Source organism: Toxotes jaculatrix, chromosome 4 (assembly GCF_017976425.1).
Source record: "Toxotes jaculatrix isolate fToxJac2 chromosome 4, fToxJac2.pri, whole genome shotgun sequence".
In the NCBI taxonomy this organism is placed as follows: domain Eukaryota; kingdom Metazoa; phylum Chordata; class Actinopteri; family Toxotidae; genus Toxotes; species Toxotes jaculatrix.
The window spans coordinates 586,683-614,672 of NC_054397.1; the positions used below are offsets into that span (position 1 = coordinate 586,683).

The following is a 27,990-nucleotide window of genomic DNA, read 5'->3' on the forward strand; positions in this document are numbered from 1 at the left end:
TTTGCTGTTCATGTCTGACTTTGTGGTTTACTTTTATTTTGAAGTTTCTGTGACAGAGGAGCAGCATCCTTTGGAGGCGGGCCATCTGTGTGCCTCCTTCTCATTGGATGATTGATTCAGTCATGGCGGTGTATATAAGGGCAGTGCCGGCGCGTGCTCTGTAAAACTTCCGGATGAAGACCACGTGCTGAAAGCTGCCAGGTGAGCAAAGCGCAGACTCAGTGGCTGAAGCAGGGACAGTACAGGACGTGGACAGACATCCTCAGGTGAGGAGCCGAACACCTGATCCAGGTTTGTCACAGCCTGGTTGCTGATCTATCCGTAGCCGTGGAAACCAGCACAGGTTAGAGGTCAGAGGTGAGAGTTAGAGAGCGCTCAGTGAAGAAAACAGGTGGCGTTCAGCTCCTCGGCCTTCAGGTTAACCCCCACCCCCACACACACACACACCTGTACGTTTAAATAAAGGGGCACTGCAGTGATTTGTTGTTGCACCATCAGAGTGACGGACACGTGAGGGACCTTCACTGACCCTGCTGCACGGCATGTGCTGTAATAACCTCTGCAGCCTCCAGGGGGCGCTGCTCTCTCCGGGTTGTTTTCAGTTGTCGTCCTGTCCTGGATGTTGTAGGAGATGATGGCGGTCTGGAGGCTGGACTGTGGAAGCTGTTTTTCCGTTTCTTCTTTGCTGTTTGAAACACAGACGCTGCTCAGGCCTGGCCCTGGTCCTGGTCCGGGTCCGGGTCCTGGCCCTGGTCCTGGTCCGGGTCCTGGCCCTGGCCCTGGTCCTGGTCCCGGTCCCGGTTGTGATGGTTGGTGTCTCGGCAGCCTGAGAGTCCCAGTCCCACAGCTCCGGTTGGTATTAACACTTTTCAAACAGCAGATGTCGCAGGTGTCCCACTCTTCACTGCTCTCTGCTCAGTTCATCACACCTGTGAACCAGGTCCGTGCTGATCCCAGAGCAGTTTCAGGTCCACAGCAAAACTTTGGCCCGGTTTAAAAAACACGTTCTTCTCATTTATTTGAATAAAATCTTTATTTATTCATCAGTTAAAACACACACACACACACACTGCACTGACTGTTTCCACTCTGTTTACTGGCTGAAAAAAATGTTGGGGGCGCGCCCTCACATCTTGTGAAAGCTGCGGGGACGCGCGGGCAGTCTCTGCTCCTTTAAGTGAGAGAAGGAACCGTAACCCTCACCCCCCCCCTCCAGCTCCTCCGCCCCTCCTCACAGCCGGACGGCCTGCACGCTGGTAGGAGGACGCCGCTCCGCCGGAGCTGTGATGGGGATTTGAACGCACCGCACGGCCCGGCTCAGAGCGCAGCGGGCGGCTCCGTGTCAGTGAATCCCCGGTTTGGATGTAACCTGATCGGATTAGGCCCGCTGACTGAGCGGCTGGCTGCTTGTTTGGTTGGTGCCTGGAGCTGGAGGCCGGGAGCAGGACAGCGTCTGCCCGAGCTGGTGCTGCTGTCGGCGGACCGTCGCCGTCGGTCGGTTCCCGTGGAGATCGGAGCGGAGTCTGCAGGGACCTGCTGCCGCTGCTGCTGCTCTGCGTGCTGGTGCTTTTTTCTCCGCGGGCTGGACTCGGTTTGGGAAACACACGGGATTAATTGATCGGCGCTCCGGTACCGGGGAGTTGGATGTGTGTTTTGCCCCGCAGGAGTCTCCTGGAGTCCGGGCGGAGAGACGGGGCCGATGGCGCAACGGGTGCGTAAAATCAACTTTTCTCAGAGCGCAGAGAGATGAGTCCAGTGAAGTGACACTGGATGTGCACTCACAGCAAACAAACAGGATTTTAACACAACGACAGCAAAGATTTATTCACGCGGAAATATAATTCAGTGTATTCAGAAAAACGTTTTTCATATTTTCATTTCACCAACGCGTTTTGATTCAAACCGTCTCCCGTGAAACTTCTCACTGGAAAGATTTGAGCTACAGAAATTCATTCCATACTTTACTTTAAAATATATATATACATTATATATATATATATATATATATATATATATATATATATATATATATATATATATATAAATCCATTTTACGGACGTGAAAAATAAAAACAGAGCAAACAAACTCCAGCTGAACCGTCTGAGTGTGTGAATCCAGTCAAAGGCCGAGCACAGAAATCAAAGCTGCAGCTTCAGGTCTGAAAACTGCACGTTAAACCGTTTCTCATCAGCGGAGTTGGCGGGTTTTTCAGGGATGTGTTTGGGTTTGTGTTGGATTTGAGGCCTTCAGCTTTTATTTTTCTGCTTCAGGACAAAAGCGTTTAAAGTTTGAAACAAACAAACAAACCAAACTTTTCAGGAACTTTTATCTTTAAGATCAGATAAAGTTTGTGGCTTCAGTTTAAAGCTGGTTGGTAAAGATTCACACCAACTCTGAGATTAACACAGAGTCACGGTCTGTGACCGTGTGTGTGTGTGTGTGTGTGTGTGTGTGTGTGTGTGTCAGCGGCGGAGAGTGAAAACTTTCCGTTCGTTTGTTCGCTGCTGATAAAATCTGAAACCACAGCTTCAGTTTTAAAAAGCCAGATTTTATCGGAAGAGATAAGACATGAAATAAAAATAAAAATAAAACCTTTCTAAGAGTAAAAATGAATCCGGTGTTTGTTCACGCTCGCGGGTGATTCTACGTGTTTATGTCCAGTTTCAGGAAAAATCACAAAAACGCGAAAACGTTGCAGCTGGATTTTTACTTTTCACAGCTGAAGCCTGAAAACAAAAAGCAGCTCCGACAGATTTTATTTAAGGAAAAGTCAATAATTTTAAACCGGACACATTCCTGTTATTTATATCTCAGTGTTATATATCTTTGTTCATAATTCATTAACATATTTTTATATAAATTAAAAAGGTTTAAACTTTTTGAAAATTAATCATTTCACACTAAACAAAAATATTTTTATTTAATTCACATTAAATAAAAATCTGGGATTTTTTACAGGAAAAAAATCACTAAATTCACCTTTTTTGTTCAGTGTCGTTTTTTCTTCTTTTCTTAAAAGAATAAAGTTGAAAAGTTTTTAAAAGTTTTTCATTTAAATTTTTTGTTGATTTTTGTTTGTCCTTTATTTTTCAAATGAACGAATGAGAACCTTGGTGAGCACCTCAGGAACCATCAGGAAGATAAACGGGTTTGGACTGAAGCAAAAACAAACAGATTATTTTTTCCTTTCTGTTTTTAGCTTCAGTCCATAAATAAAAACCGACGTCGTGTTCTTCTTCATGTTGGAGCTTCCACAGATTTAGAAAATTAAAAAAGTTAAACAAAGCAAAAAAGCCAGTTTCCTTTCTGAACATATGAAATATTTGTCGTTTGATCGTTGCTCAGTTTCTTTCTTTTCCTCACAGTCAAACGTTTCTCGTGGTTTATCCTGAAAGATTTCAGATCTGTTCTGTGTGTGGATCCAGCTGCAGCGTGAGCTGTGTTTCAGGGAGGCTCGGCCTGTGGCCTCTGCACACACACTGCACACACTCTGCACACACACTGCTCACACACTGCACACACTGCACACACTCTGCACACACTCTGCACACACTCTGCACAAAAACTGCACACACACTGCACACACTCTGCTCACACACTGCACACACACTGCACACTCTGCACACACACTGCACACACACTGCACACACACACTGCACACACTCTGCACACACACTGCACACACACTGCTCACACACTGCACACACTGCACACACTGCACAAAAACTGCACACACTGCACACACTGCACAAAAACTGCACACACTCTGCACACACACTGCACACACTCTGCTCACACACTGCACACACACTGCACACACTCTGCACACACACTGCACACACACTGCACACACACACTGCACACACTCTGCACACACACTGCACACACACTGCTCACACACTGCACACACTGCACAAAAACTGCACACACTCTGCACACACTGCACAAAAACTGCACACACTCTGCACACACACTGCACACACACTGCACACACTCTGCACACACACTGCACACACACTGCACACACACTGCACACACTGCACACACTCTGCTCACACACTGCACACACACTGCACACACTCTACACACACTCTGCACACACTCTGCACACACACACTGCACACACACTGCACACACACTGCACACACTCTGCACACACTCTGCACACACTCTGCACACACTCTGCACACACACTCTGCACACACTCTGCACACACACTGCACACACACTGCACACACACTGCACACACTCTACACACACTCTGCACACACTCTGCACACACACTGCACACACTGCACACACACTGCACACACACTGCACACACTCTACACACACTCTGCACACACATTGCACACACATTGCACACACACTGCACACACTGCACACACTCTGCACACACTGCAGGTTTCACTGTGAGCTCTCGGTGTCTGAGGTGGAGTGATTCTCAGAGAGCTCACCTCGGGCTTTTACACTTTGTTGTCTTACATTTTATTTTGTGTGATTGTGTCATTTTTTGGCAGATGACATTATTTCTCCCATCGGAGAAAACAAACGGGGGGTGGACACAATAACAGGAACACCTGTAACACCTGACCTTCACTCTTCTCTCTGCTCGTTTCTTTTGTTATGTTGTCATGTGTTTAAGGTATATTTCCTAGAACGTGTGTGTGTGTGTGTGTGTGTGTGTGTGTCTCACAGTCATGGGGAGCTGAACGTTCTGAACACACTTTAATTCTCCATGTTTTCCTTCAGCTTTCGGGGCGTTTGACCTTAGCAGAGCTCAGTGAACAGCTCAGAGGTCAAAGGTCACACTTGTCGTATCTCTGTGTTTCAGTATGAAGACCTGGCCCACTACGGCCTGGATGGCGTGGGTGGTGTGTATGGAGACCCCCACCATCACCACCACCACCATGCTGCTGCCGCCCGCTCCCTGCAGGCTGTTCACCTGGCCGCCGCCACCGCTGGTCCGTACCCTCCACACCAGTACTCCCAGTCCACCCACACCAGCAGCAGCGTGGCCACCACAGCTGGGGACGCCGTGAAGAGGGACAAAGACGCCATTTACGGGTAAGATGAGTTTACAGAGTGATGAGGACAAAAAGGTGTTTGTTCCTCTGTGAATCCAGCGTCTGTGGTGAGCTGGTCCGTTTCCCTCTGAGAGGAAGCTGAAGCCTGAGGTGAACACATTCATCGTTACCTAATTCTGTGGATGAAGCGTAAAAACCAGCTAAACTCCACAGTTTCACTGTGTCATCGTATGTGGGAAAAAGCAGCTGAGTCATGAATGTCACTGCTCGGTGGTTCCACCTCAGGAGACACTGATCCTCAGTCTGTGAAGATTCACAGCTGAAATCATCTCGACTGAACCGAGTCAGAAACATTAAACCACGAAATCAGAAGGAGACGCAGCACAGGCCTGCTCCTCCTGCTCCTCCTGCTCTCATAACCCTCCTCTCTCCTCTCCTCCTCTCTCCTCTCCTCTCTCCTCTCCTCTCTCCTCTCCTCCTCTCTCCTCCTCTCTCCTCTCCTCTCTCCTCTCCTCCTCTCTCCTCCTCCTCTCTCCTCCTCTCTCCTCCTCCTCTCCTCTCCTCTCCTCCTCTCTCCTCTCTCCTCTCCTCCTCTCTCCTCCTCTCTCCTCTCTCCTCTCCTCTCTCCTCCTCTCTCCTCCTCTCTCCTCTCTCCTCCTCTCTCTCTCCCCTCTCCTCCCCTCCTCTCTCCTCCTCTCCTCTCTCCTCCTCCTCTCCTCTCTCCTCCTCTCTCCTCCTCTCTCCTCTCTCCTCCTCTCTCCTCCTCTCTCCTCTCTCCTCCTCTCTCCTCCTCTCTCCTCCTCCTCTCCTCTCCTCCTCTCTCCTCTCTCCTCTCCTCCTCTCTCCTCCTCTCTCCTCTCTCCTCTCCTCTCTCCTCCTCTCTCCTCCTCTCTCCTCTCTCCTCCTCTCTCTCTCCCCTCTCCTCCCCTCCTCTCTCCTCCTCTCCTCTCTCCTCCTCCTCTCCTCTCTCCTCCTCTCTCCTCCTCTCTCCTCTCTCCTCCTCTCTCCTCCTCTCTCCTCTCTCCTCCTCTCTCCTCCTCTCTCCTCTCTCCTCTCCTCTCCTCTCTCCTCCTCTCTCCTCTCCTCCTCTCTCCTCCTCCTGCAGACATCCTTTATTCCCTCTGCTCGCACTGATATTTGAGAAATGTGAGCTGGCGACCTGCACGCCCAGAGAGAGCAGCATGGCAGGAGGAGACGTCTGCTCCTCGGACTCCTTCAGCGAGGACATCGCCGTCTTCTCCAAACAGGTAAACAGTAACTCACCTGTCGTCCATGTGTCTGAGTTAATGCAGAGCTGATCCTCCGGTAGTTAATCTGGGACAAAGCATCAGCAGAGGATTATGGGTAAATTTCAGAGGAGCTCAGTCAAGTTTTCATGATCTTATTTGTGCGTATGTGTGTGTGTGTGTGTGCGTGTGTGTGTGTGTGTGTGTGTGTGCGTGTGTGTGTGTGTGTGTGTGTGCGTATGTGTGTGTGTGCGTGTGTGTGTGTGTGTGTGTGTGTGTGTGTGTGCGTATGTGTGTGCGTGTGTGTGTGTGTGTGTGTGTGTGCGTGTGTGTGTGTGTGTGTGTGTGTGTGTGTGTGTGCGTATGTGTGTGTGTGTGTGTGTGTGTGTGTGTGTGTGTGTGTGTGTGCGTATGTGTGTGTGTGTGTGTGTGTGTGTGTGTGTGTGTGTGTGTGCGTGTGTGTGTGTGTGTGTGTGTGCGTGTGTGCGTGTGTGTGTGTGTGTGTGTGTGTGTGTGTGTGTGTGTGTGTGTGCGTATGTGTGTGTGTGTGTGTGTGTGTGTGTGTGTGTGTGCGTATGTGTGTGTGTGTGTGTGTGTGTGTGTGTGTGCGTGTGTGTGTAGATCCGAGCGGAGAAGCCTTTATTTCCATCGAACCCGGAGCTGGATAACTTGGTGAGTAATTTTAGCTCCAGGCTGAAACGTGAATGTTGGATGTGTGTGAGGCGGCAGATACAAAACACATTCACTGAAGGGAGGGGTCCTGATTCCCTCCTCTGATTGGCTCGTTCTCCTGAGGAGACCCCGGGGAGCGCCTCCTCAGACAGTGCTACTGCAGCAGCAGGTGTACCGACACCTGTTGTCATGGTTACAGTGATAAACACATGGTTAAACACACTGATGGAACGGTCACGGTTCGGTTTGGGTTATGATAAGTACTTCATTAAGGTCAGGGGACCTTTGTCGTCATGGTTACAATGATAAACATGCAGTTAAGGTTGTGGAGCCGCCATGGTCAAAACAAACAGTGATGACTGTTGGTTTCAAACAGGAAATGGACGGCGGTCTCCGCCCTGACGTCCTCCTGTGCTCAGCTGCTGAACCAGTTTCCTCTGTTCAGTTCTGTTTGGTTCTGATTGTTGTTGATAAACCAGGTGTTTGTTATTGTGTATTGTGTTTTTTTTTTTTTTTGCAGATGATGCAGGCGATACAGGTGCTGCGTTTCCACCTCCTGGAGCTAGAGAAGGTCAGAAAACACAGACTTGTCTCAGTGACCTTTGACCTTTTTATGTATCAGAATGATCCATGTATCTCTGAACCAGCGTCTGCGGTTTAATCTTAACTGATGAGATCAGCTGATGGTGTAAATCATGCTGCTGATGAACAGAACCTGCTGTAAACCTGGGACATTTATCTCCCTGTAAAAATATATTTTATTCATATTTCAGCCATAATCTTCGTTCACAGGTTCATGAGCTTTGTGATAATTTCTGCCATCGATACATCAGCTGTCTGAAAGGGAAGATGCCGATCGATCTGGTTATTGACGACAGAGACGGGAACAAATCGGACAGCGAGGACTTCGTCAGGTCGTCAGGGAACCACCTGGATCAGGTGAGGACACCGTCGCTTCCAGGACGCCTGAGCTTCTAGAAACATCTGTGCATTTTCTCCGTCTTTGATTTGTTTGTGAAAGGAGCCACAGGACGAGTGTTCTACAGGTGTTTACAGGTGTTTACAGGTGTTTACAGGTGTTTACAGATGTTTACACATGTTTACAGGTGTTTACAGGTGTTTGCACATGTTTACAGATGTGTTCAGTGTCGTCTGTCTTACCCACTGTAAACGTAGTATGTGTTCATGTTTGGCCTGGAAACAGTTGTTTGACAAAATAATCTGAACTCAGATTTACTTGCCTTTTCCAGAGCTTTCAAGCACCACTCATGGTCTTTACCAGGAGCTGGGTCAGTTGTTATGAGGCATCGAGACATTGATATGTGATTGAAAGCTCAGAGAAAAGGCAGTAAGGGGACACTGAGTGAAGGCTGCAGGGACTGAAATCTCCAGAACATGAAACTGGAATATGATTTAATGATCCAGCTGCAGGAGTCACATCTGCTGCTGGAAACCAGTCTCACACACCAGCAGTTTGACCAGCAGCTCCAGCTGTGCTGAGTCATGAACTGATATCTGTGATAGGATAATCACAGATAATCATCATGTCTCCTCCGTCTCCATCTCTGTTGTGGGGCTGAGCTCTCTGAGCTCTCTCTGCACAGCGTGATGCCCTTTCCTGTCTGTAGGTGGCGCTGTTCTGATCTCCAGTCTGGACTTTGGCTATGTTTTTATATTTGTTGTTCCTGTGGACAGTTGATCAGGACGTCTTCCAGGTCAGCTGGTGGTGCCTGGCAGGGTCTTCTGAGGACGGAAACCAGACGTCCCTCCGGTTTATCTGGTGATTTTCTGGACGTTTGGTTAAAGTTCTCATCGCTGGCTGTCTCTCTGTGCGTCTCCCTCTGCAGGTTTCATGGAGCAGAGATCATGACGACACTACGTCAATCCGGTCAGCGGGGACACCGGGACCGTCCAGCGGTGGACACACGTCTCACAGCGGCGACAACAGCAGTGAACAAGGTGAGTATGTGTTTAGTAGCACATTTAGATGGTGTGTGTGTACTTTTGTGTTTGTGAGCTCTGTAAATACAAGTTGCAGTGAACAGTATGTGAACATGAGGAAGTGTGTGTGTGTGTGTGTGTGTGTGTGTGTGTGTGTGTGTGTGTGTGTGTGTGGCAGAAGTTTTCCGACATGTTGGACTTGATGTAAGATTGAAAATAAAGAGAGATGGTGGAGAGAAAGAAGAAGTGAGAGAGTGATGAGTGTAACACCACGGGGGGGGGGGGCGGTCGTATCTGGTCCTCGGGTCTCAGTCGGACTCTGGTCCTCGGGTTTCCTGCGTGTTGACACTCACGTCTGACGTCCACTTCAAACATGAGCATTGATTTGATGAGCGTCCGTCAGCTCTGAGTCTGGGACTGAAGGCAGCTGTGCTCATTAAATGCTAACACAGTCACTGTTCTTAGCCACGTTAGCAGCGTGGTCAGTTGGTCTTTACCAGTGTGGGAGTGAGAACGATGGCGACGTGACATTCGTCCTTGTTACCGTGGCGTGTGTGTTGAGCTGCCAGAGATCAGTCGATCCGTGGACCGTACCACACGTTATAATCCTCTGAGGACGCCGTGTGGGTTGTTGGAGCTGAGTCTTCCTCTGGGTTTGAGTCAGGCTCTAACGATGAGGGCGACGGCGACGGTGTCAGTCCTCCATCAGGAAACAAACATGCTTCATCAGACCGTTGTCGGTGGCTGGACTTGCAGCCAGACTACAGGCCGCCTCAGCTCGCTCTGCGTTGGCGTGCAGACAGTTAAACACGGCTCATGCAGCCAGCTCCACGCTCGACCTCTGCCACGAGCCAAATGTGGTTAATACGAGGTTTCTGTGACGTCACTGAAAAACGTCAGCACAGCAGGACTTGAGAGGACATCTGCTAACAGCAGACACACTCACAGTCCAGAGCCAAACTCCACAGCGTCAGGCCTGTCCTCGCTGTTAATTTGCCGTCCTGCAGAACATAAACAGAGAAACATGTCCGCAGCATAAAAGACCATAATACTGTCACTGTCAGTGATCTTCCTTTGTTAGTTTACCGTGAAGGTGGAGAGAGAATCACTCTCATTTTCTTTCTTTCAGAGACTGAAATTAATCTTATTTCAGTCTCTGATTTCTGTTCAGAGAGAGCTGGAGTCAGGACATCGTTCGCTTAGCATAGCATAGCTTAGCTTAGCATAGCATAGCATAGCTTAGCATAGCATAAAGCCTGCCTGGCCTGCCTCTGCTCTGGATCTGGATCGTGTTTGTTTAACATGCACACAGACTGAAATCTTTAGGGCAGGTTGTGGTTTGTGACGAAGGCGCCGAGTCTCAGGAAAGAAGCTCTGCTGTCTGAGAACTGTGCTGATTAAACAGTCATCGTTTTCAATGCAACCTCGGGTCTCACCACCCATGTCTCATCCATCCCATAGAGTCAGCTGCACATCATCATAAATGTGCCCCTGTGCACAAAGGCTCAGCCCCACCCCCCCGCCGAGCCCGACCTGATGACCAGCACCTCACCGATGCTCCTATGTGTCTGAACGTGCTGTGGGAGCGTTGCATACATACGGCTGCGGTGTCCACATACTTTTGACCATATAGTGTCTTCCGAGACATCCCGGCCTCCTACGTGTTTTTAAAATCTCACAGCAGGAGATGTTGTGTTGGGTTTCGTCTCCGTCCATCTGTGTTTGTATTCCAACACTGACCTCAGCAGTGAGGTCACCTTTATTAGAACGTTGGATTGGCTGTTATTCATCAGACCCCTCCCACCACTGCCAGCAGAGGACAAATGGCCCGTAGTGGAAATGTGGTGGAAATAAAGAGTCTCTCCTCCATCTCTCCAGTGAGCGTTCGTCCAACAGGCCACGCATAATAAAGTTTTGTACAAACAGTTCTTAAAAGCAGAGCGATGGAGGAGGCCGGCGGCACGACTGCACTGTGTTCTCTCAGAGCAGAGACCCAGGGAGGCAGGGAAGCTGCGGCTCTTCTTATTGGCTGTTCAGCCACATTCACGTCACATTGGCTGTGGTCGTCTCGAATGTTTGATTCCTATTGGCTGAGAGGTGACGATGAAGGACATGTCCTGACATTTCCACTCACAGAGTTCAGAGTTTGTGTGGATCTTGAAACACAGAATGAAAGTGAATGTCATGAGACTGGTGACGTTCATGTATCACAGAATTCATGTGGCTCCACCCACTGACCCGGTACCTGTGATCACAGCATTAACTCTGACTCCGGCGCTGTCCGTCACCCACAGACCTCCTGCTCTGTTCCTTCAGTCCTCAGGTTGTGGTGAAGCTGAGTCGTCACAAATCATTAGCGAGTCGAGTCGGACCTTTATTTCCTCAGAGAGCTGAGGAGAGGGGCGGGGGGGGGGGGGGGGGGGGGGGGGGGGGGAGCGGCGGGGTGGGGGGGTGTAAATCAGCCTCGGGGAGCTCGTGCTTCGGCCTAATGAGGCTGAGAGCTTGTTTATGGAGTTACGCATCATTTTTATGATTATTTCCACCTTTTCAGGCTCGGCTGCTCGGCCGAGTCCTGCCTCTCTGAGGCCGAGCCTGGCCCTGTTCCACCGCTGGCTCTGAGCGGGGCGGCGAGACCTGGAACTCCTGCTTCAGGCGACCAGGCACCGTCGCCCTAACCTTGGCCCGTCACTGTTAAAAACAGTGAGGAGAAAATGAGCCTCATTAAACAGGCAGAGAAAGTGCAGTAAAAAACCAGGGCCGGCAGCTTTTAGTGGTTTTCAGTTGAAATGCTGCATTATGCACCGCGATCCAAAACCTGCGGGGGGGTGGTGGGGCGCAGGGAGGGTTACAGAGCGGGGCAGGCCAGCTCGTGACTGCAGGGTCACCAGTTTGAATCCACTCATCAACTGGGCAAATGTGTGCAGGGAGAGTTCATGAGTGAAGGCATGTGTTGGCTCAGAGCCTTTAATGGGCAGGAAAGTGCTGAGAGGCCTCAGGTGTGCTAACGTTAGCTCGCTGGCTAAATGAGCAGCACTCTGCTAGCACAGGGAAACACAGCAAACACACACACACACACACACCAGAGTCTACCAGCAACACTCAGGATTCTGTTGGAACATGTGATGACGGCACGTTCAAGCTAAAACACAGCTGGAAAGTTTCCAGCCTTCAGGAGTGGAAATGTGTCACGTTTGGTAACTGAATAAAAAAATTCAGTGGCTTCTTTTCTCCGTGTGTTGGTCAGGTGACTGTCTGGATAACGGCGTGGCGTCTCCCAGCACCGGAGACGACGACGACCCCGACAGAGACAAGCTGCACAACAAGAAGAGAGGAATCTTCCCCAAAGTGGCCACGAACATCCTGAGAGCCTGGCTGTTCCAGCACCTGACGGTCAGTGCATCAGACTCACATTCACTTCACGGAGTCACCATCACATCAGAGCCGTGTCGTCGTGGTCGCCACCCTCTTTGTGTGATGGTGGGCCACACTGACATTTCTAAACCTGCTTCATCAAAGCTACTCAGGCGTCTTCGTCATCTAAGGTCACGTCTGTAACACGTGAATCGTGTATTTGACTTGTTCCCATTGGACAGAACCTGACTGACTGATGCGTTTGCATGTCTCCGTACAGAGCGTCAGTGATGTCTCGTGTTTGTGTAACTGAGTCAGTCAAATGTGTGATGAGGTCATTTCCCCAAAATCACTGAATATTCCTTTAAAGCAGTGACATCGTTACAGAAACCTGCTTTACAGGTAGAATATCTGATCTCCAACATCAACAGTTTATATCATCAGCCTCTGCCCCCGTTAAAGACAACAGTAACAACCAGTGGAGACGAGCTCAGCTTCAGATGGACGTGTCCAAAATTAACATCACTGATTATCAGCATAAAACTAAATCAGTGTCCAGTGGCTGTGACAGTGAAGGTGAAAGAAGCTGAAGGGAAACAGGACTTTTAACGAGCGTGAAGCTGGAAAGAATCGAACAGTGAAACTGAATCGAACAGTGAAACTGAATCGAACAGTGAAACTGAATCGAACAGTGAGACTGAATCGAACAGTGAGACTGAATCGAACAGTGAGACTGAATCGAACAGTGAGACTGAATCGAACAGTGAGACTGAATCGAACAGTGAGACTGAATCGAACAGTGAAACTGAATCGAACAGTGAAACTGAATCGAACAGTGAGACTGAATCGAACAGTGAGACTGAATCGAACAGTGAAACTGAATCGAACAGTGAGACTGAATCGAACAGTGAGACTGAATCGAACAGTGAGACTGAATCGAACAGTGAAACTGAATCGAACAGTGAGACTGAACGGCTCAGGGCTGAAAAGCAGAGTCTCCTCACTGACTCGTAGGTTTGGCTGAGACCTGCAGACCCCCCCCCCCCCACCACCTATTCCTCCTGTCTCCCCACCGCCTGCCTCCAAACATGAAGAGGCTAAATCGGTCCCCGCTCAGCAGGGTCCGGGGCCACTGCCAGGACTCAGCTGAACCTAGAGGACAGTGAGTCCTGCAGCAGATGGGAGGTGAGAAGAAGGGGGGAGGAAACACCGGCACCTGAGAGAGGGAGGGGGAGAGAAGAAGAGGCGTTAGCTGTCGGAGGTGAAGGTTGTGTGAAGGACTCAGACACAAAGCAGAGACAGTAACGAAACAACGTGAAGACGAGTCTGACACCGACTGTCCCACAGCGAGTCCCACAGCGAGTTATTGGGATAAATACAGAGATGATTACGATGCATTCAGGTTCAGCTGTAAAAACCACAGCTCGTTATACATGAGCAGTGAGCAGCAGCAGAAATCACCTGATCAGGGAGGGAGGGAGGGAGGAGAGAGATGGAAGGAGAGAGAGAGAGAGAGAGAGAGAGAGAGAGAGAGGGAGGAGAGAGATCATTAGCAGCAAAAAAAGAAAAAATAAAGTAAACAGAACTCAAGCAGAAACTCAAAGGAAGCTGTTAAACAGAGACTGATCTCAAAACTCAGTGAGAATTTATTCAAATGAAGTGTGTGTGTGTGTGTGTGTGTGTGTGTGTGTGTGTGTGTGTGTGTGTGTGTGTGTCCTGGCTGCATGGCTTCCTCCCCTGAAATCCTGCTGCCTCCTCTGAGCCACAGCTCATAAAACCCGACCCACAAGCCGACGTGCTGTTTACACCACACACACACACACACACACACACACACACACACACACACACACACACACACACACACACACACACACACCTTTTCATGTTTTTATTTTGAGCCTGTTAATGTGATTAGTGTGTAATTTTCCCTCGCGCTCACACAGACCTGAGCAGAGGCAGGTGGGCGGAGCTTTGTGTTCGCTAACATTTGTTTACAGTCGCCCGACTCGTTAAAGAGCTGCTTTGGTTTACAAATTACTCACGACTCCATCAAAACAGCTGGAAAGACTTTGCACGTCCAGGTTCTCCTCAGTGTGACGGCGAGCGGCAGACTTAAAAAAAAACAGTCCCAAACTTCAAAGCCAGCGCCACGATCCCAGAGAAGGCTTCACCCGCTCGGCTGTCGGCCAGCTGAGGAGTGGGCCTCCTGAGCCGAGCGGGACACAGGAGTTAGCAGGAAGCCCTGGCGCTGACCTCGCCGCCCCCCTGCCCTCCACCCATCAGGGGTCAGAGGGCGCCGGGGCGCCTCCATCCATCCATCAGTAGCTGTTTACGGCCGCAGAGCTGCAGATGTGGGCGATGGCTCGGCCGCAGCAGCCCACAGGCACCACCACGTGTTCAGCCGCCTGCCGCCACCCAGAGATACAGAACCCCCCACCCCCCACAGCCGCCACCGGCCCTTTGTACCAGAGCTGTGACCGTACAGGAAGTGTTGCTGATAATACCATCAGACATCAAACGCCACCAAATTGAAATCCAGCATCTTCTCATCTGGTCCATCGTTACATTCACGCGGCAGCTGAAACAGGTGTGAACGATGGTTCTTCTTCTCTGACATTTCATGATTTCACTCCTGGAACTGTTTGGTCGAAAAACGCTAAAAGCAAATAAGCGTTTGGTCCCAAATGTTCTTCCTGTTTCAGCTTCAAATTCATTTGGTTTTGGTCCAAACTGAGTCTCTGATTCGCAGAAACACGTCCGGAGATTCAGGAAGAACAGCCAAAGTCTGTTTTGGTGAAAGTGAAGTTTTCCAGTTGAGGGAACGTTCCCTGCTGTCGGGGCTGCGTCCGACCTCTCTGGGTTTGGTTAAAAACAAAGGCCTCTGTGGTCGGACGTTCATTTCCCCGCGGTGTGAGGAAGGCTGTTCTCTGGCTCCCTCACCTTCCAGTGAAAACATCATCCATTACCACTGTGACAGGCCCCCCAGGGACCCCGGGGCCCTGCTCTCTGTGGGGGTCGCCTTTATTGACCCTGCATCCCCCTCACACACACACACACACACACACACACACACTCCCAAAAATGTCCAGCATGTGGGCGCATACATCAGGGAGCAGCCTTTCCTCCCTGACACAGTGAATGAGCGTCTCTCAGAGGACGAGAGGACGAGAAACAGACGGAGGGAAAAACTCTGATTCTTTTAAAGCTGAGTCATCACACTGAACTGTATCATACCAGAGGTGGACGACACACACACACACACACACACACACACACACACACACACACACACACACACACACACACACACACACTTAATGAGCAGTGATTACAGCCTCTTAACAGGTTTACTGGGACACTAAACAACAGCACCTCCCCCACATCACAGCATGAAATGGAGGGTGATGGAAGGTGTGTGTGTGTCTGTGTGTCTGTGTGTGTGTGTCTGTGTCTGTGTGTCTGTGTGTGTGTGTGTGTGTGTGTGTGTGTGTGTGTGTGTGTGTGTGTGTGTGTGTGTGTGTGTGTGTGTGTGATGAAGTTGCCGCCCTGACACTGTGCGACTCTGTGATCTCTGGATTTATGTTCAGGGACAAATGATCCTTTCAGATTTGCATGTAGCAGCTGTGCTGTTGTTAGACAGGGAGCTAACAGGCTGGTTTACAGGCTCAGAGTTTACAGCCTGACCACAGGCACCTGTAACCAGAACGTCAGCGTCCTGTACACCTGTACATCACTGCAGCCAGGTGGGACGTTTAACCGCTGGACATTGTAAAGTCATGTGCTTTGTTTAAAGGAATAGTTCAACATTTTGGGAGATACACATTGGCTGTTCAGGATGTGGTTAGCTTAGCTTAGCATAAAGAGTGGAAGCAGGGGGAGGCAGTTAGCCTGCCTCTGCCCAGAGCCCCAGAATACCCCGACCACCATGCATGTAACTGCCCCCGAAACACAACACAGACACACAACAGGGTCACTGTGAGAGATGGGAAGTGTTGATCACGTGTTGCTTTCTTTGTTTATTGATCTGCTGCGTCAGTAATTGTGGGCGTGGTCAGTCCCAGACAGAGTTCCTGTCTTTGTGAACTCGTCTCCGTGACTCCGAGCTCCACACAGTGAAGCTGCAGAATAATGTTTGTCTGCAGAGAGCAGCTAACCTGCAGCTCTGCTAAACTCAGGACAGAAAACCGAACCTGGCAGCTGATCGTTTTCACGACATGTCGTTCCTCATCACTTCACGTCCACCGTGTGAGCCGACCCACCAACCCGCCAAGTTTTTCAATCTGAATCACAGAGTTACACCGAACCTGGATGTAACATCCCAGACCAGCCGGCTCAGCCCTGGCAGCCCCACCGGTTCAGTGCTGGTCCAGGCTCAGTCTGAGACGCCGCTCCATGCTAACGGGATTATAATTTTCTAACGAGCAGAAGACTCCAGATTAAAGCCCTGAGTGGGAACTCTGAAATCAGACTGTGAGGTGGAGCAGCCCTCTGCCAGGCACCGTGTGTTTTTACTCTCCCTCCTCAGTGGAGGAAGATTCTGTGGCTACTCTCATGTGATAACAGAGGAAGGCTGAAGTCATCAACTTCTCTCAGATAAACAGTCGGAGGGGTGAAGCTTTGGCGCCGCTCTTCACTTGCTTTGTCTTGTTTTCGGTGAAATTGTCAGAACAGCGTAAAGCTCCTCCCTGATGAAGGCTGCAGCTCCGAGGCTGAAAACCCGACAGAACATGCTGCTGATTATCGCTCTTTGTGGCAGTTTAGGCCAATCAGCTGTGATCAGATCAGAGGGGAACCACAGCAGCTTCAGCAGCGTGGACAACAGGAGACACCAGAGAGTTTCCTCCTCACTGAGGGACGTGGTGAGGCTGATTGGCTGCTGTGCGCAGGTGAATTCAACTGTTACAACAACCCACAGTGAAAAGGTGTCAGGTTATTTCCCTTCACACATCAGACGCTTGTACAAATTTAACCCTGAAGTGAACAAATGAAACGAATGCATGAAAAACCCCACCAAAGTAAAAGTGTGGTTGAAGTATGGACCTAAAAGTCTCAGCTGCGTTTACTGCAGTGAAGCACCAACAGCTTGGAGGCGTTTGCCTGGTTTCGTGGCAGCAGACGCGTCTCCTCCGGACTCTGACCCGTGACTCTGACCCGTGGCTCTGACCCGTGGGTCGAGGAGCTGGATGTTCTGTTCTCTGCAGAGTTACATGAGTTTGAACTCCAGCAGCGTCGCATGTTGCGTCGGTGTGAAAGTGCAGCTATCTGGGTCAGGGACAGGCAGCGACGTGCCGCCGAGGATCTGCAGCAGCTGGTTTCAGTCAGCACATGAAGAAAGTGTCAGCTGTTTATCGCTCACAGAGCTGAGTCACTTGGCTGAACTCTGTTTATTTAAAGCTGATGCTGATGTTGTGGAGCGAGGCCTCGGTACAGATCTGTACCTGCTGACTCTGTCTCTGTCTCTGTCTCTGACTCTGTCTCTGTCTTTGACTTTGACTCTGACTCTGTCTCTGACTCTGTCTCTGGCAGTCGGACACAGGTTAGAACTCAACTTTGACCAAATATGTTTCTGTGTTCACAGCCACACACACACATCAACATACACACGCACACACACACACACACACACACACACACACACACACACACACACACACACACACACACAGACTCCAGGGATGGAGCTGTGCAGCCTCAGGCCTGTTCTGATCCTCCACTGTTAGACAAACAAGTCTGAACGACCCCCAACACACACACACACACACGCACACACACACACACACACACACACACACACACACACACACACACACACACACACACACACACACACACACACAGTCTAATTAACGGGGCTCTCTCCTCTTGGCTTCCTTCTCTAATTGGCTCACCACGTCTTCCCATTAATTATGCTCCATTTCATGTTCCCTTAATGAGCCTAACCCCGCCTCCTTCTTTAGCTCTAATTAGCAGCAGCTTTAAGACTTACTTCAACAACAACACAAACAATAACAACAACAACAATAACAACTCTGTGGTGTTTTACAGTGTGTGAAGTCTCTGTATTTTGTCCCCCTGCAGCACCCGTACCCATCAGAGGAGCAGAAGAAGCAGCTGGCTCAGGACACCGGCCTCACCATCCTGCAGGTCAACAACTGGTGAGTCTGAAACACACTCGTCTTGTTGTGTTTGAGAAGCCCCCACCCCCCGAGGCAACCTGGGGCTAATGATCTGAGTGATTAATTCCTGTGGGGTCACCTCGTCTCCAGATACCCTCCAATTACAGTTACAGAGGGGAGGAGGCCCCTAACTGCAGAGTTAATTGGAGCCTGGAGGGGGGAGGTTCGGAGGTGGGGGTGTGGGGAGGCGGGGGGTGGAGGATGTTCCCTGGTTTTCTCTGTTTACTGATGCAGAAACACTAACATCAGCATGTTGTTGCTGTCGAGGATCTGACGTCACCACAGACTTCACACTGACTCACAAAGTTTTAACCATCAGAGCAAACGACTCTTTTCACCTGAGCTTTAGCTTCATACAGTTACGTTATAACGTGTTCTACGCCTTTCATTAAATGTTTGTATTATTTTGAAATACAGGATCATGAAGTGTGTGTTTCCACTTCCTGTGTCTGTGCTTCGTGTCAGAGCTTCAGTTGTTGTTGTAACAGACACAGATTTTATTTCTGTGGAGTAACTGAACTTTTTCTCTGCAGTTTTTCTTTGGTGTAACAGAAACAGATTAAAACCGTCTGCTTGGATTCATGTGAACATCTCACACGTAAACTTGTTCTGAGGCTCGGTGAGTTATTAGAGCGGATTTCTGGAGCCTGTCGGCCTCTAACACCGTTAGAGTCCGGCCACCACCGAATATTTGGCTGTTGCCGTGGTAACACCTCTGGATTGGCTCGCAGTGTTTCCCATGATTCTGCAGTTTCAGAGTAAACGAGCGAGCAGAGACGAGGCCGTAAACGCTGCAGGAGGAGGTTTGATCTGACTGCTGCTGCTCGCTGGTTCACACTGTGACTGTGTGTGTGTGTGTGTGTGTGAACATGGCATCATGTGACAGCGTTCAGATGCACAACACAAAGCTTGGATTTAGTTGATGATCAGGACGTCTCGCTGATTTTTCCTGGCGTGTTGACAGAAATGATGGATTCTCATCGTGGACAGAACATCTGAGCTGAAACCACAGACTGCAGTGATGCTGCGATGTGACAGGAGCTCCTGGTCCAATCACACAGAGATGAACAGCTGTTAGAAAACATCTGGATCTTTGACAGAAAGTCATAGAAATGTAAAGGGAGGACTCCCAAGATGCATTTTAGCCATGAAACCATCACTGAGTTCAAAACTCAGTCCATGGTGACGTGTTAGCAGTGAAAAGTAACTGAGTACATTTACTCCAGTATTTAAGTACAGTTCTTTACTTGAGTAGTTTCTGTTCATGCCACTCTGTTTAGCTGCTGTCAGGATTTAAAATGAATATTATTGCACATGACACATGTGAAGAGCCTCTGACGCCGTGTCATAAAAATTTAAACGTCACAGTTTCATCTGGAGCTTTAGTGTCTGAGGGTTTAAACAAAGCAGCTCACACACACACACACACACACACACACACACACACACACACACACACACACACACACACACACACCCCAACTCACTGCTTGTAAAACAGTTGCTAAGCCCCGCCCACCCTGGGAGTCATTCTCAGGTCAGTACTCCCCCCTCCTCCCCCTCCTCCCCCACTGCCTCACTCCTCCACAACCAGTGTGTTTAAATAAACCAGTCCAGCTGTTTGCCATGAAAATGCCATTTACACCACACACACACACACACACACACACACACACACACACACACACACACACACACAGCCTCCCTGATGACAACGTCAAGAAATGATAGAAGGTGAGAAGAAGGGGACAGAGGAGGAAGAGGAGATAGGAAATAAGGGGAGGAGAGAAAAAGGTTAAAGGATGAGAGAAGGAGATGGAGGGACAAACAGGGACAACTGAGACAAGAGGAAGACAAGAGCTCATGATGGGTGCATAGACGGGTGGATGGATGGATGGATGGATGAGTAGAACCGTCCAGATCATGCACCTCCAGAGACACTTCATGTTCTTCTTCATCATCACTGAGACCAGATATCAGCATCATGGACTCAGTCTGGGATCACATGAAGAGACAGAGACACTGAGACACTGAGACACTGAGACAGACTAGACCCACAGAAGAACTGAGGCACGTGGGTGGATGCTCTAACCTGCAGAGACTTTACTCAGTGACACAGTTCAGGTTCCTGTTGGAGCTGAAGCAGACCTTCCTCCTCCACCTCCTGCTCCTCCACCTCCTGCTCCTCCACCTCCTGCTCCTCCTCCTCCTCTTCCTCTTCCTCCTCCTCTTCCTCCTCCTCTTCCTCCTCCTCCTCTTCCTCCTCCTCCTGCTCCTCCACCTCCTGCTCCTCCTCCTCCTGCTCCTCCTCCTCCTCCTCCCCCTCCACCTCCTGCTCCTCCTCCTCCTGCTCCTCCTCCTCCTCTTCCTCCTCCTCCTCCACCTCCTGCTCCTCCACCTCCTGCTCCTCCTCCTCCTCTTCCTCCTCCACCTCCTGCTCCCCCTCCTCCTCTTCCTCCTCCTCTTCCTCCTCCTCCTCCTCTCCTCCTCCTCCTCCTCCACCTCCTGCTCCTCCTTCTTGTCTTTTTTTACCCAGTGAAAAGATTTCTGCTGCTTTTCTTTTCCTGAAAAGGGAACTGGGTCGCACCCCCCTTTTTTTCTTTATCCCCCTCTCCCTCTTCTTGTGTGAACACGTTGAAATGGACCATCCCAGTCTTTGTGGGGGTGGGGTGGAGGGGTGGGGTGGAAGGGTGGGGGTGGGAGGGGGGGCATGTAAAGGACATAAATCAAGTTGGAAGCCACAGAGGTCTCACTGCGGGGCGGGTCAGGAGGGGTCGACAGGCGGTTCAGCAGGCTTTAAGCTGAGGAAGACCAGAGTGCCCCTCTGCAGAGGGGAGGGCGGGGTGTGGGGCATTAAGGGACAAGCAGAGGGGGGCGGGGCTCACAGGTCATAGGTCATGCATACCAGGATGATGTGAGTGCTGCTGCACCGTGTTTCCGTGGCCTCTTGCTGTTTGTCATTATTTGATGAGGATCCACATGAAGCAGGTTTCACTTATGATTTTTTTCCAGCTGCCCTTAAACATCACATCTCAGAGAAAGGTCAGAGGTTCTGTGTGTGGTGAGGCGTTTGATGTCCCTCAGAGAATCAGGGCGTCGCCTCTTTGTACCAGTCATCATCTATAAGCTCTTTCTGCTCCGTCCTCCTGTTTCTCTTCACTCCATCATTTCCTCTCATCTGTTTCTCAGGTTCATCAACGCGAGGCGGCGAATCGTCCAGCCCATGATCGACCAGTCCAACAGAGCAGGCGAGTTTTCTCTCTACACTCCAGAGTCCAGAACATTCTGTGAGAAAAAGGTTTAATCACGACATGAATCTCTGATTCACCTTCATTTTACAGCTTTAAGCAAAATTCAGAGCATGAAAAATCTCGTTCTTCCCACAGTTTGAATTGACTCAGTGATGTAAATGATAATGAGCCATGGAAACACTGGTTCCCTGCTGGTGTTTGGTCTGGTGAAGTTTTCAGCAGCTCAAAAAAAGAACCTGTGCTGTTTTCTTCTTAGAAATATTAAAAAAAACATCTTTTTATTGTAGACGAGCATTTTAACGCCGTGTCGACCACAGTCGCTGCTGCAGCTGCTGCAGCCACAGATCTGCCTGTCGGCCTCAGACTGGTGACGAAAGATCAGACTCAATTCTTTGGTTATATTCAAACTCCTGATGGAAAATGAAGAAAATGAAATGTAGTGTACAGAAGAGTTGGAAGACAGAGGTAAGATAAAAAAAATCTAAAATAAATAAAATAAAAATAAGGTAAAATAAGATAAGATAATACTTTATTGATCCCCGGAGGGAAATTTAGTTGTTATAGCAGCATAAACATAAATAACACGACATTTCACAAGAAACTAGAGAAATATAAAATACGTAACAAATAATCTTAGAAAATTAAATATAGAATATACAGAATAACCACTCTTACAATATACATACACCCTGAATCAGAAAAATAACATGTACACGAGGTGTAATAATGAAAATGTAAACTCAGTCGGTGAAGCAGCAGTTTGAGCCGTTCACAGAGAGAAGCAGGGACGAGTCTCGCTGCTGAACGTCCTCCTGTCTGCTGAACGTCCTCCTGTCTTCTGAACGTCCTCCTGTCTTCTGAACGTCCTCCTGTCTTCTGTCTTTTGCTCTCTTGGCTCCTCAGTGTGTTAAAGTGAACAGAGAAGCTTAAACTCCAGGATTGAATGGCCTCTAAACCCCAGCAGGATTAGCTGCAGACAAAGATGCTAATCGCTGTGACTGACCGCTCCATTGAACAGTTTAACCTGGGATTAGAACAAACAGGAGCCCAGCTAAAGCAGCGCTAAAGTGCTGCTAGCCTTCTGGCCCCTAAGCTTTGTTAGCATTAACCCGGAGCCGACTCCCACACAGCAGCATGGACACGCTGCTGAACGACAGCGATGAGAAACCGTTCAATGGGAATGTGACTGTTCAGACTGAAAGCCTTCACTGGACGTCATCTCATCTCCCCCCCCCCCCCCTTCCTCCCCCCTCCTCCCTCCCCGGATCAGATGCTAAATAATCTACAGCATGAATACCTGTAGATGAAAACAGGAAGTGATTCAAACATCACAGACTCTTTTGATTTTGCCAGAACTTTTTTATTTCTCCTGTTTTTCTCTCTAGCATAAGCAGCTGTAGCCAGATGTTTTGAAATGTGATGGTCAGACACAGCTGGACTGAGCAAACAGCTGTAGAGCTGACGAGCTCTGAAAGACTCGTTATAAACAGACGGCAAACGCTCGCTGGCCCGGAAACATCGAGGCTGCAGACAACCCATAATTCAACACTGTGCTTGTCGCTCCGGGACAAACCAAACAGCGATGCTGTAATGAAACGGCTCCTCGGCTTTGTCATTACTCACGTTTCTTCTTATTTATTGGCCCTTTAGAAAACAACAACAATTTATCTGCCATTAGCTGAAATCAGCCGATAAAATCAGCTCCCTGATGAATCAGGTTAGATCAACGACCGTAATCAGCAGTTTCACTGTGTTCAACAAAATAATGAATGGTTCAAATCATCAGTGGAAAATATGTAAAAAGTTGTAGTGAAAACAATAAACAACAATACGTGTATTTACATTTTCTATGTGTTAAACATGTTGACTTCCCTTCACGTGTAGTTATGTCTATTATTCATCTGCAGAAACATGAAGTCAGAATTTTATTAACATACAAACTGAACGTAAAACAAACGACACTGACGGTTTAACTCGTTTTAGAGTTTTACTGACGTCGGATATTAAAAGTAAACGTTGTCCTGAAGGTGATAAACGCAGCACAACTGAGATGATTTCTGTTGGAATGATTAGGAAACACAGGCCCGTGACATCACGTGCTGGACGCCTGTGACATCACGTGCGGGACGCCTGTGTGATGGACAGCAGCTGTCGGAGCGTCCTCCACCTCACAGTGTGAACGTGAGAGTCAGATAATTAAACTGAGTAAACTCCGTCTCTGTCCACAGTGAGCCAGGCAGGACCGTATGGCCCAGATGGTCAGCCAATGGGAGGCTTCGTCATGGACGGACAGACACACATGGGAATCAGACCAGCTGGTAAACACACACACATCCTTATGAAACTCTTTGAGCTGGAAGCTCTAAGCTTCGTGAAGCAGAGATCGTCCTGACAGTCCACACCGCAGGTAACACACCAGAGAGACACCTGTGGCGTGTTACCTGTGGTGTCAGCTTCACATTTCACCTGTTCAGATGAAACACCTGATGGAAGGATGATGCTGCCTTCACTGTCAGCTCTCTGCAGGCTGTGACTGTAAAGCTGAGCCTGAGGAACAAAACATGGGTTACTGTCCAAATACTTATGGCCCGGACTGTGTTCAGCACAGTCTCAGTAACATGAACATTCGGTCGCTTTGCTGCTGTGTTTTCCTTTTTAAATGGTTCTGTACATATTTAGCTGCTGCTCCATGCGTGTGAAGGGAGAGTGGAACAGCTGCTTTGTACTGTGCAGACGATAAGAACTGAATCAACATGGCTGAGGTTTGTCATGAACCAGCAGCTGGAACAGGATCTGCCTGATACCTGATACCTGCTCCGCTCCGGAGCACAGTGCAGCAGGACTGAGGCTGAACGCCTGAACACCTGAACTCTGAACACCTGAACACCTGAACACCTGAACACCTGAACTCTGAACACCTGAACACCTGAACACCTGAACTCTGAACACCTGAACACCTGAACTCTGAACACCTGAACACCTGAACACCTGAACTCCGAACACCTGAACGCCTGAACTCTGAACACCTGAACACCTGAACACCTGAACTCCGAACACCTGAACGCCTGAACTCTGAACACCTGAACACCTGAACACCTGAACACCTGAACACCTGAACTCTGAACACCTGAACACCTGAACACCTGAACACCTGAACTCTGAACACCTGAACACCTGAACTCTGAACTCTGAACACCCGAACACCTGAACTCTGAACACCTGAACACCTGAACGCCTGAACTCTGAACACCTGAACACCTGAACACCTGAACTCTGAACACCTGAACACCTGAACACCTGAACACCTGAACTCTGAACACCTGAACACCTGAACACCTGAACACCTGAACTCTGAACTCGTTTCTGTTAAATGGAGAAATAAAGGCAGCGTGTGAGCGGATCGTTGCCGTGGTTACTGATGATACTCTGCTGTTTTATTATCTGTTTGATCAGGAAAACGTCTCACTGCCATCACACTGCTGACCCCAGCTCCTGGTGTGTGTGTGTGTGTGTGTTCTGCAGGTTCTATAGGTGGTGTGGGGATGGGTGTGGGTGTGGAGGGACAGTGGCACTACATGTAGCAGCAGCAGCACCACCCTGCACCCGGAGGACCCGTGCAGCGTCCCCCGACACCACTGTGAGTAACAGAAAGGAGTCCAGGAAACTGTCCCTCTGCTTCGTCTCTTTCTGTGTGTGTTTTTCTTCATCTCAGCTCTGACAGGCTCAGGGGCCCCGGAGCTGGGGCCTCAGAGGCCCCTGGATGCCCTGGGCCCTGCTGCTTTGTCCCGTTGGACTTGGTCTGGAGGACAAAACCACAAAGTAAACGACCTGAAGAAGTCCAACAGCAGACAGATGCTGTCCTTTCACCTCCTCTCTGCTTCTCTTCACTAATTAAAGCCAATTCCTGTGGTTTAAAGGTCAATTAATCCTCGGAGATCCTCTCTGTATTCTGTCTAACGAGCTGATCGTTAGTGAGAGACGCACAGCGCTCTGATCTCTTTATTTGATTACACAGAGTCCAATTACTCTGTAAGCAGTTTTCATTATTAAGCATGAGGAGGAGGAGGGAGGGCACTGAGGGGAGGGGAGGGGGGGTGAGGGGGGATTAGGAGGACGTTATGGGTAAAAAAAAAAGAGTGAGATGAGTGGTGATGGGTGGGGGCGGGGGGGCGGGGGGGGGGCATCACTCAGACCAAAGTCAATTAAAGCGTTCAGACGAAGCGTTAGTCTTTCTTCCCTCTGCCATTACTGAGCTTATTCCTCTGGGGAAACAATACACCTGTCAGCTGGGATCTGATGCAGCCACGCATGCAGCCGCAACACACACACACACACACACGCTCACGCTCGCACACACACGTACACACACACAGTAACCCGGTTAGAGCAGAGACAGAAACACGTGGCTAACAGTAGCATTATCCGTTAGCTTCACCATGTCTCTCTGTGTGACCAGGCCTTCATGGTGACTCACCTGGACTGAGGAGGTGCCGTCCTCAGATCGTCCAACAGTTTCTCCTCCTCCATCCAGTTTGTGTCCTTTAGCTTTTAACTTCCTGTTGACGTCCCGCCTTCTGTTTTCTCTGCAGGACTCCTTCAGCACGGTGGGTGTGGAGCAGGACCCCACGCCTCCTCACCTGTCCTCCCCTCAGCTCCACCCCTCTGGGCATCTACCTGGCCCGATGTGGAAACACCCCGTCGTCATGGCTGTCTCCGGGGCCCCTGGAGACGCTTTGTCACTGAAATGTAGCAGCTGAAGGAGGACAGATGGAGCCTGAAGCAGGAATAACGAACAGCTGTGTGTTAACTGATGACACCTGGACTTTCCAGAGTCAGGACACAAAAGTCACGTGGCGTCTCTGCATTTGATCACTTCCTGTGATGTCAGTAACCCAGAATGTGGACAGAAATCAGTCTGTCTGTGATGGATTTAACCTTATGCTCCTTCTCCGCCCTGCGATTACCGAAGCCCAGAGCGGACATTTTCAAACCAGCAGAACTTCCTGTCCTCTCCTCCTGCAGGGGAACTCGTTTCAACACGAAGCTGATGTCTGTATTTTCCGAGGCGTCCTGAAACAGGAGCAGCAGCTCTGAGAAATGGACGGCCGAGGTCATGTGACAGAGCGCTGTTCACCGTGGACTCTCCGAGACAAGTCAATACAAGCTCCGCTGCCTTTAAACTGAGAGGGCTGCTGGTGTTCACCTCTCACACTGTGCGTGTTTTCATAGGTTTCTATCTTCCCTACAAATCTTTGACTTCTGAAATAAAAAAGTGAACTTTGTTCTTTGATTTGTTAAAGTGTTTTGTTATTGCCTCCTGATGACGCGCTCAGGTGTGAACAACAGAGGTGGAACTGTCAGCTTTGGTTTCTGGAGCTCAGCTTCCTCTCCGCTGCGTTCCACAGGAAAAGATTCTGGTTTTTACTCCTTTAATTTCATGTGATTCAAACACGTCTCAGAGGATTTGAAATGTATTTAATTTATGATTGATTATTTTCACTGACCAGGTTTGATCAAGTCTCAAACACACGTGTGTTTTAAAGGAGGCAACAGCAGCACTCAGATGCTAACTGTTTTTAGCCTGAGCGTGAGCGTACAAAGGTCGACTCGTCAGTGAACATTTAGCAGACGCATAAAAAGTTTCCACATTAAGTCGATAAAGAAACAGAATTTTGTTTTTCTCAGAAAATGTAAAAATGTATTTTGTTGTTGAAAAAAGTTGTAAATCATTTTTGCTTCTTCGTCTGTAATCTGAGATTTTACATTTCACAATATCTTTTTATTTCCTCTCATTTTTCTGTACTTCTGGTTCCATTACTTTTCTATTTCCCTTCTTTCTGACCTTTTTTCTTCTTTCCTCTCTTCTTTACATTTTCTCTCCATCTTCTTTATTCCTCGTCTTTTCCTCATGTACCACATGACCAGTGAATACTTCACTGTGTGGAGTCTGACCGATATCTTAGTCTCAGCGTATGTTGTTGATTTAGAAACTCTGCGGCAGTTTTTTCGTACCAGTTCAACCTCTCAGAGAATTTACCGCAAAATAAACAAAACTATAAAGATTCATAAAGTATGATTTCAACTAAACTATTTGCCTCCATTTTATAAAGTTCTTCCTTTTCCTTTATTTTCTATGTCAACGAGCCAACATGGCAGCTCAGCTCACATCAACACACTGAAGGAGTCGCTGGATTTTTGGGGGAAAGGCCACGAAGCCTTCGGCAGAACTGGAGGGAAACTGGAATCACAACTGGAATCTGGTGTGCAGTTTCTGAGAGTGGCTCTGGTTTGAAGAGCAGAGATCCTCCCGGAGGAAAACACAGACCCCTGCAGACCTGAGGG

General features: G+C 49.1%; 1 protein-coding gene across 2 annotated transcripts; it reads left to right on the plus strand.

Moving 5' to 3' along the window:
• Positions 1 to 1,395: 1,395 nt before the first annotated feature.
• meis1a (Meis homeobox 1 a) lies at positions 1,396 to 26,359 on the plus strand. Of its 2 annotated transcripts, XM_041035440.1 has the most exons (13): positions 1,396 to 1,711; positions 4,836 to 5,068; positions 6,134 to 6,275; positions 6,876 to 6,926; positions 7,447 to 7,497; positions 7,719 to 7,865; positions 8,774 to 8,885; positions 12,112 to 12,257; positions 18,300 to 18,376; positions 21,587 to 21,645; positions 23,877 to 23,966; positions 25,171 to 25,285; positions 26,238 to 26,359. In XM_041035440.1, the coding sequence occupies exons 1-12, from the start codon at positions 1,700 to 1,702 to the stop codon at positions 25,227 to 25,229; spliced, it is 1,179 nt and encodes a 392-aa protein (XP_040891374.1). In that variant the 5' UTR covers positions 1,396 to 1,699; the 3' UTR covers positions 25,230 to 25,285; positions 26,238 to 26,359. The 2 variants fall into 2 exon arrangements, with proteins under 2 accessions (XP_040891374.1, XP_040891376.1); XM_041035442.1 differs by lacking the exons at positions 25,171 to 25,285; positions 26,238 to 26,359 and adding an exon at positions 24,328 to 24,402.
• The last annotated feature ends 1,631 nt before the right edge of the window (positions 26,360 to 27,990 follow it).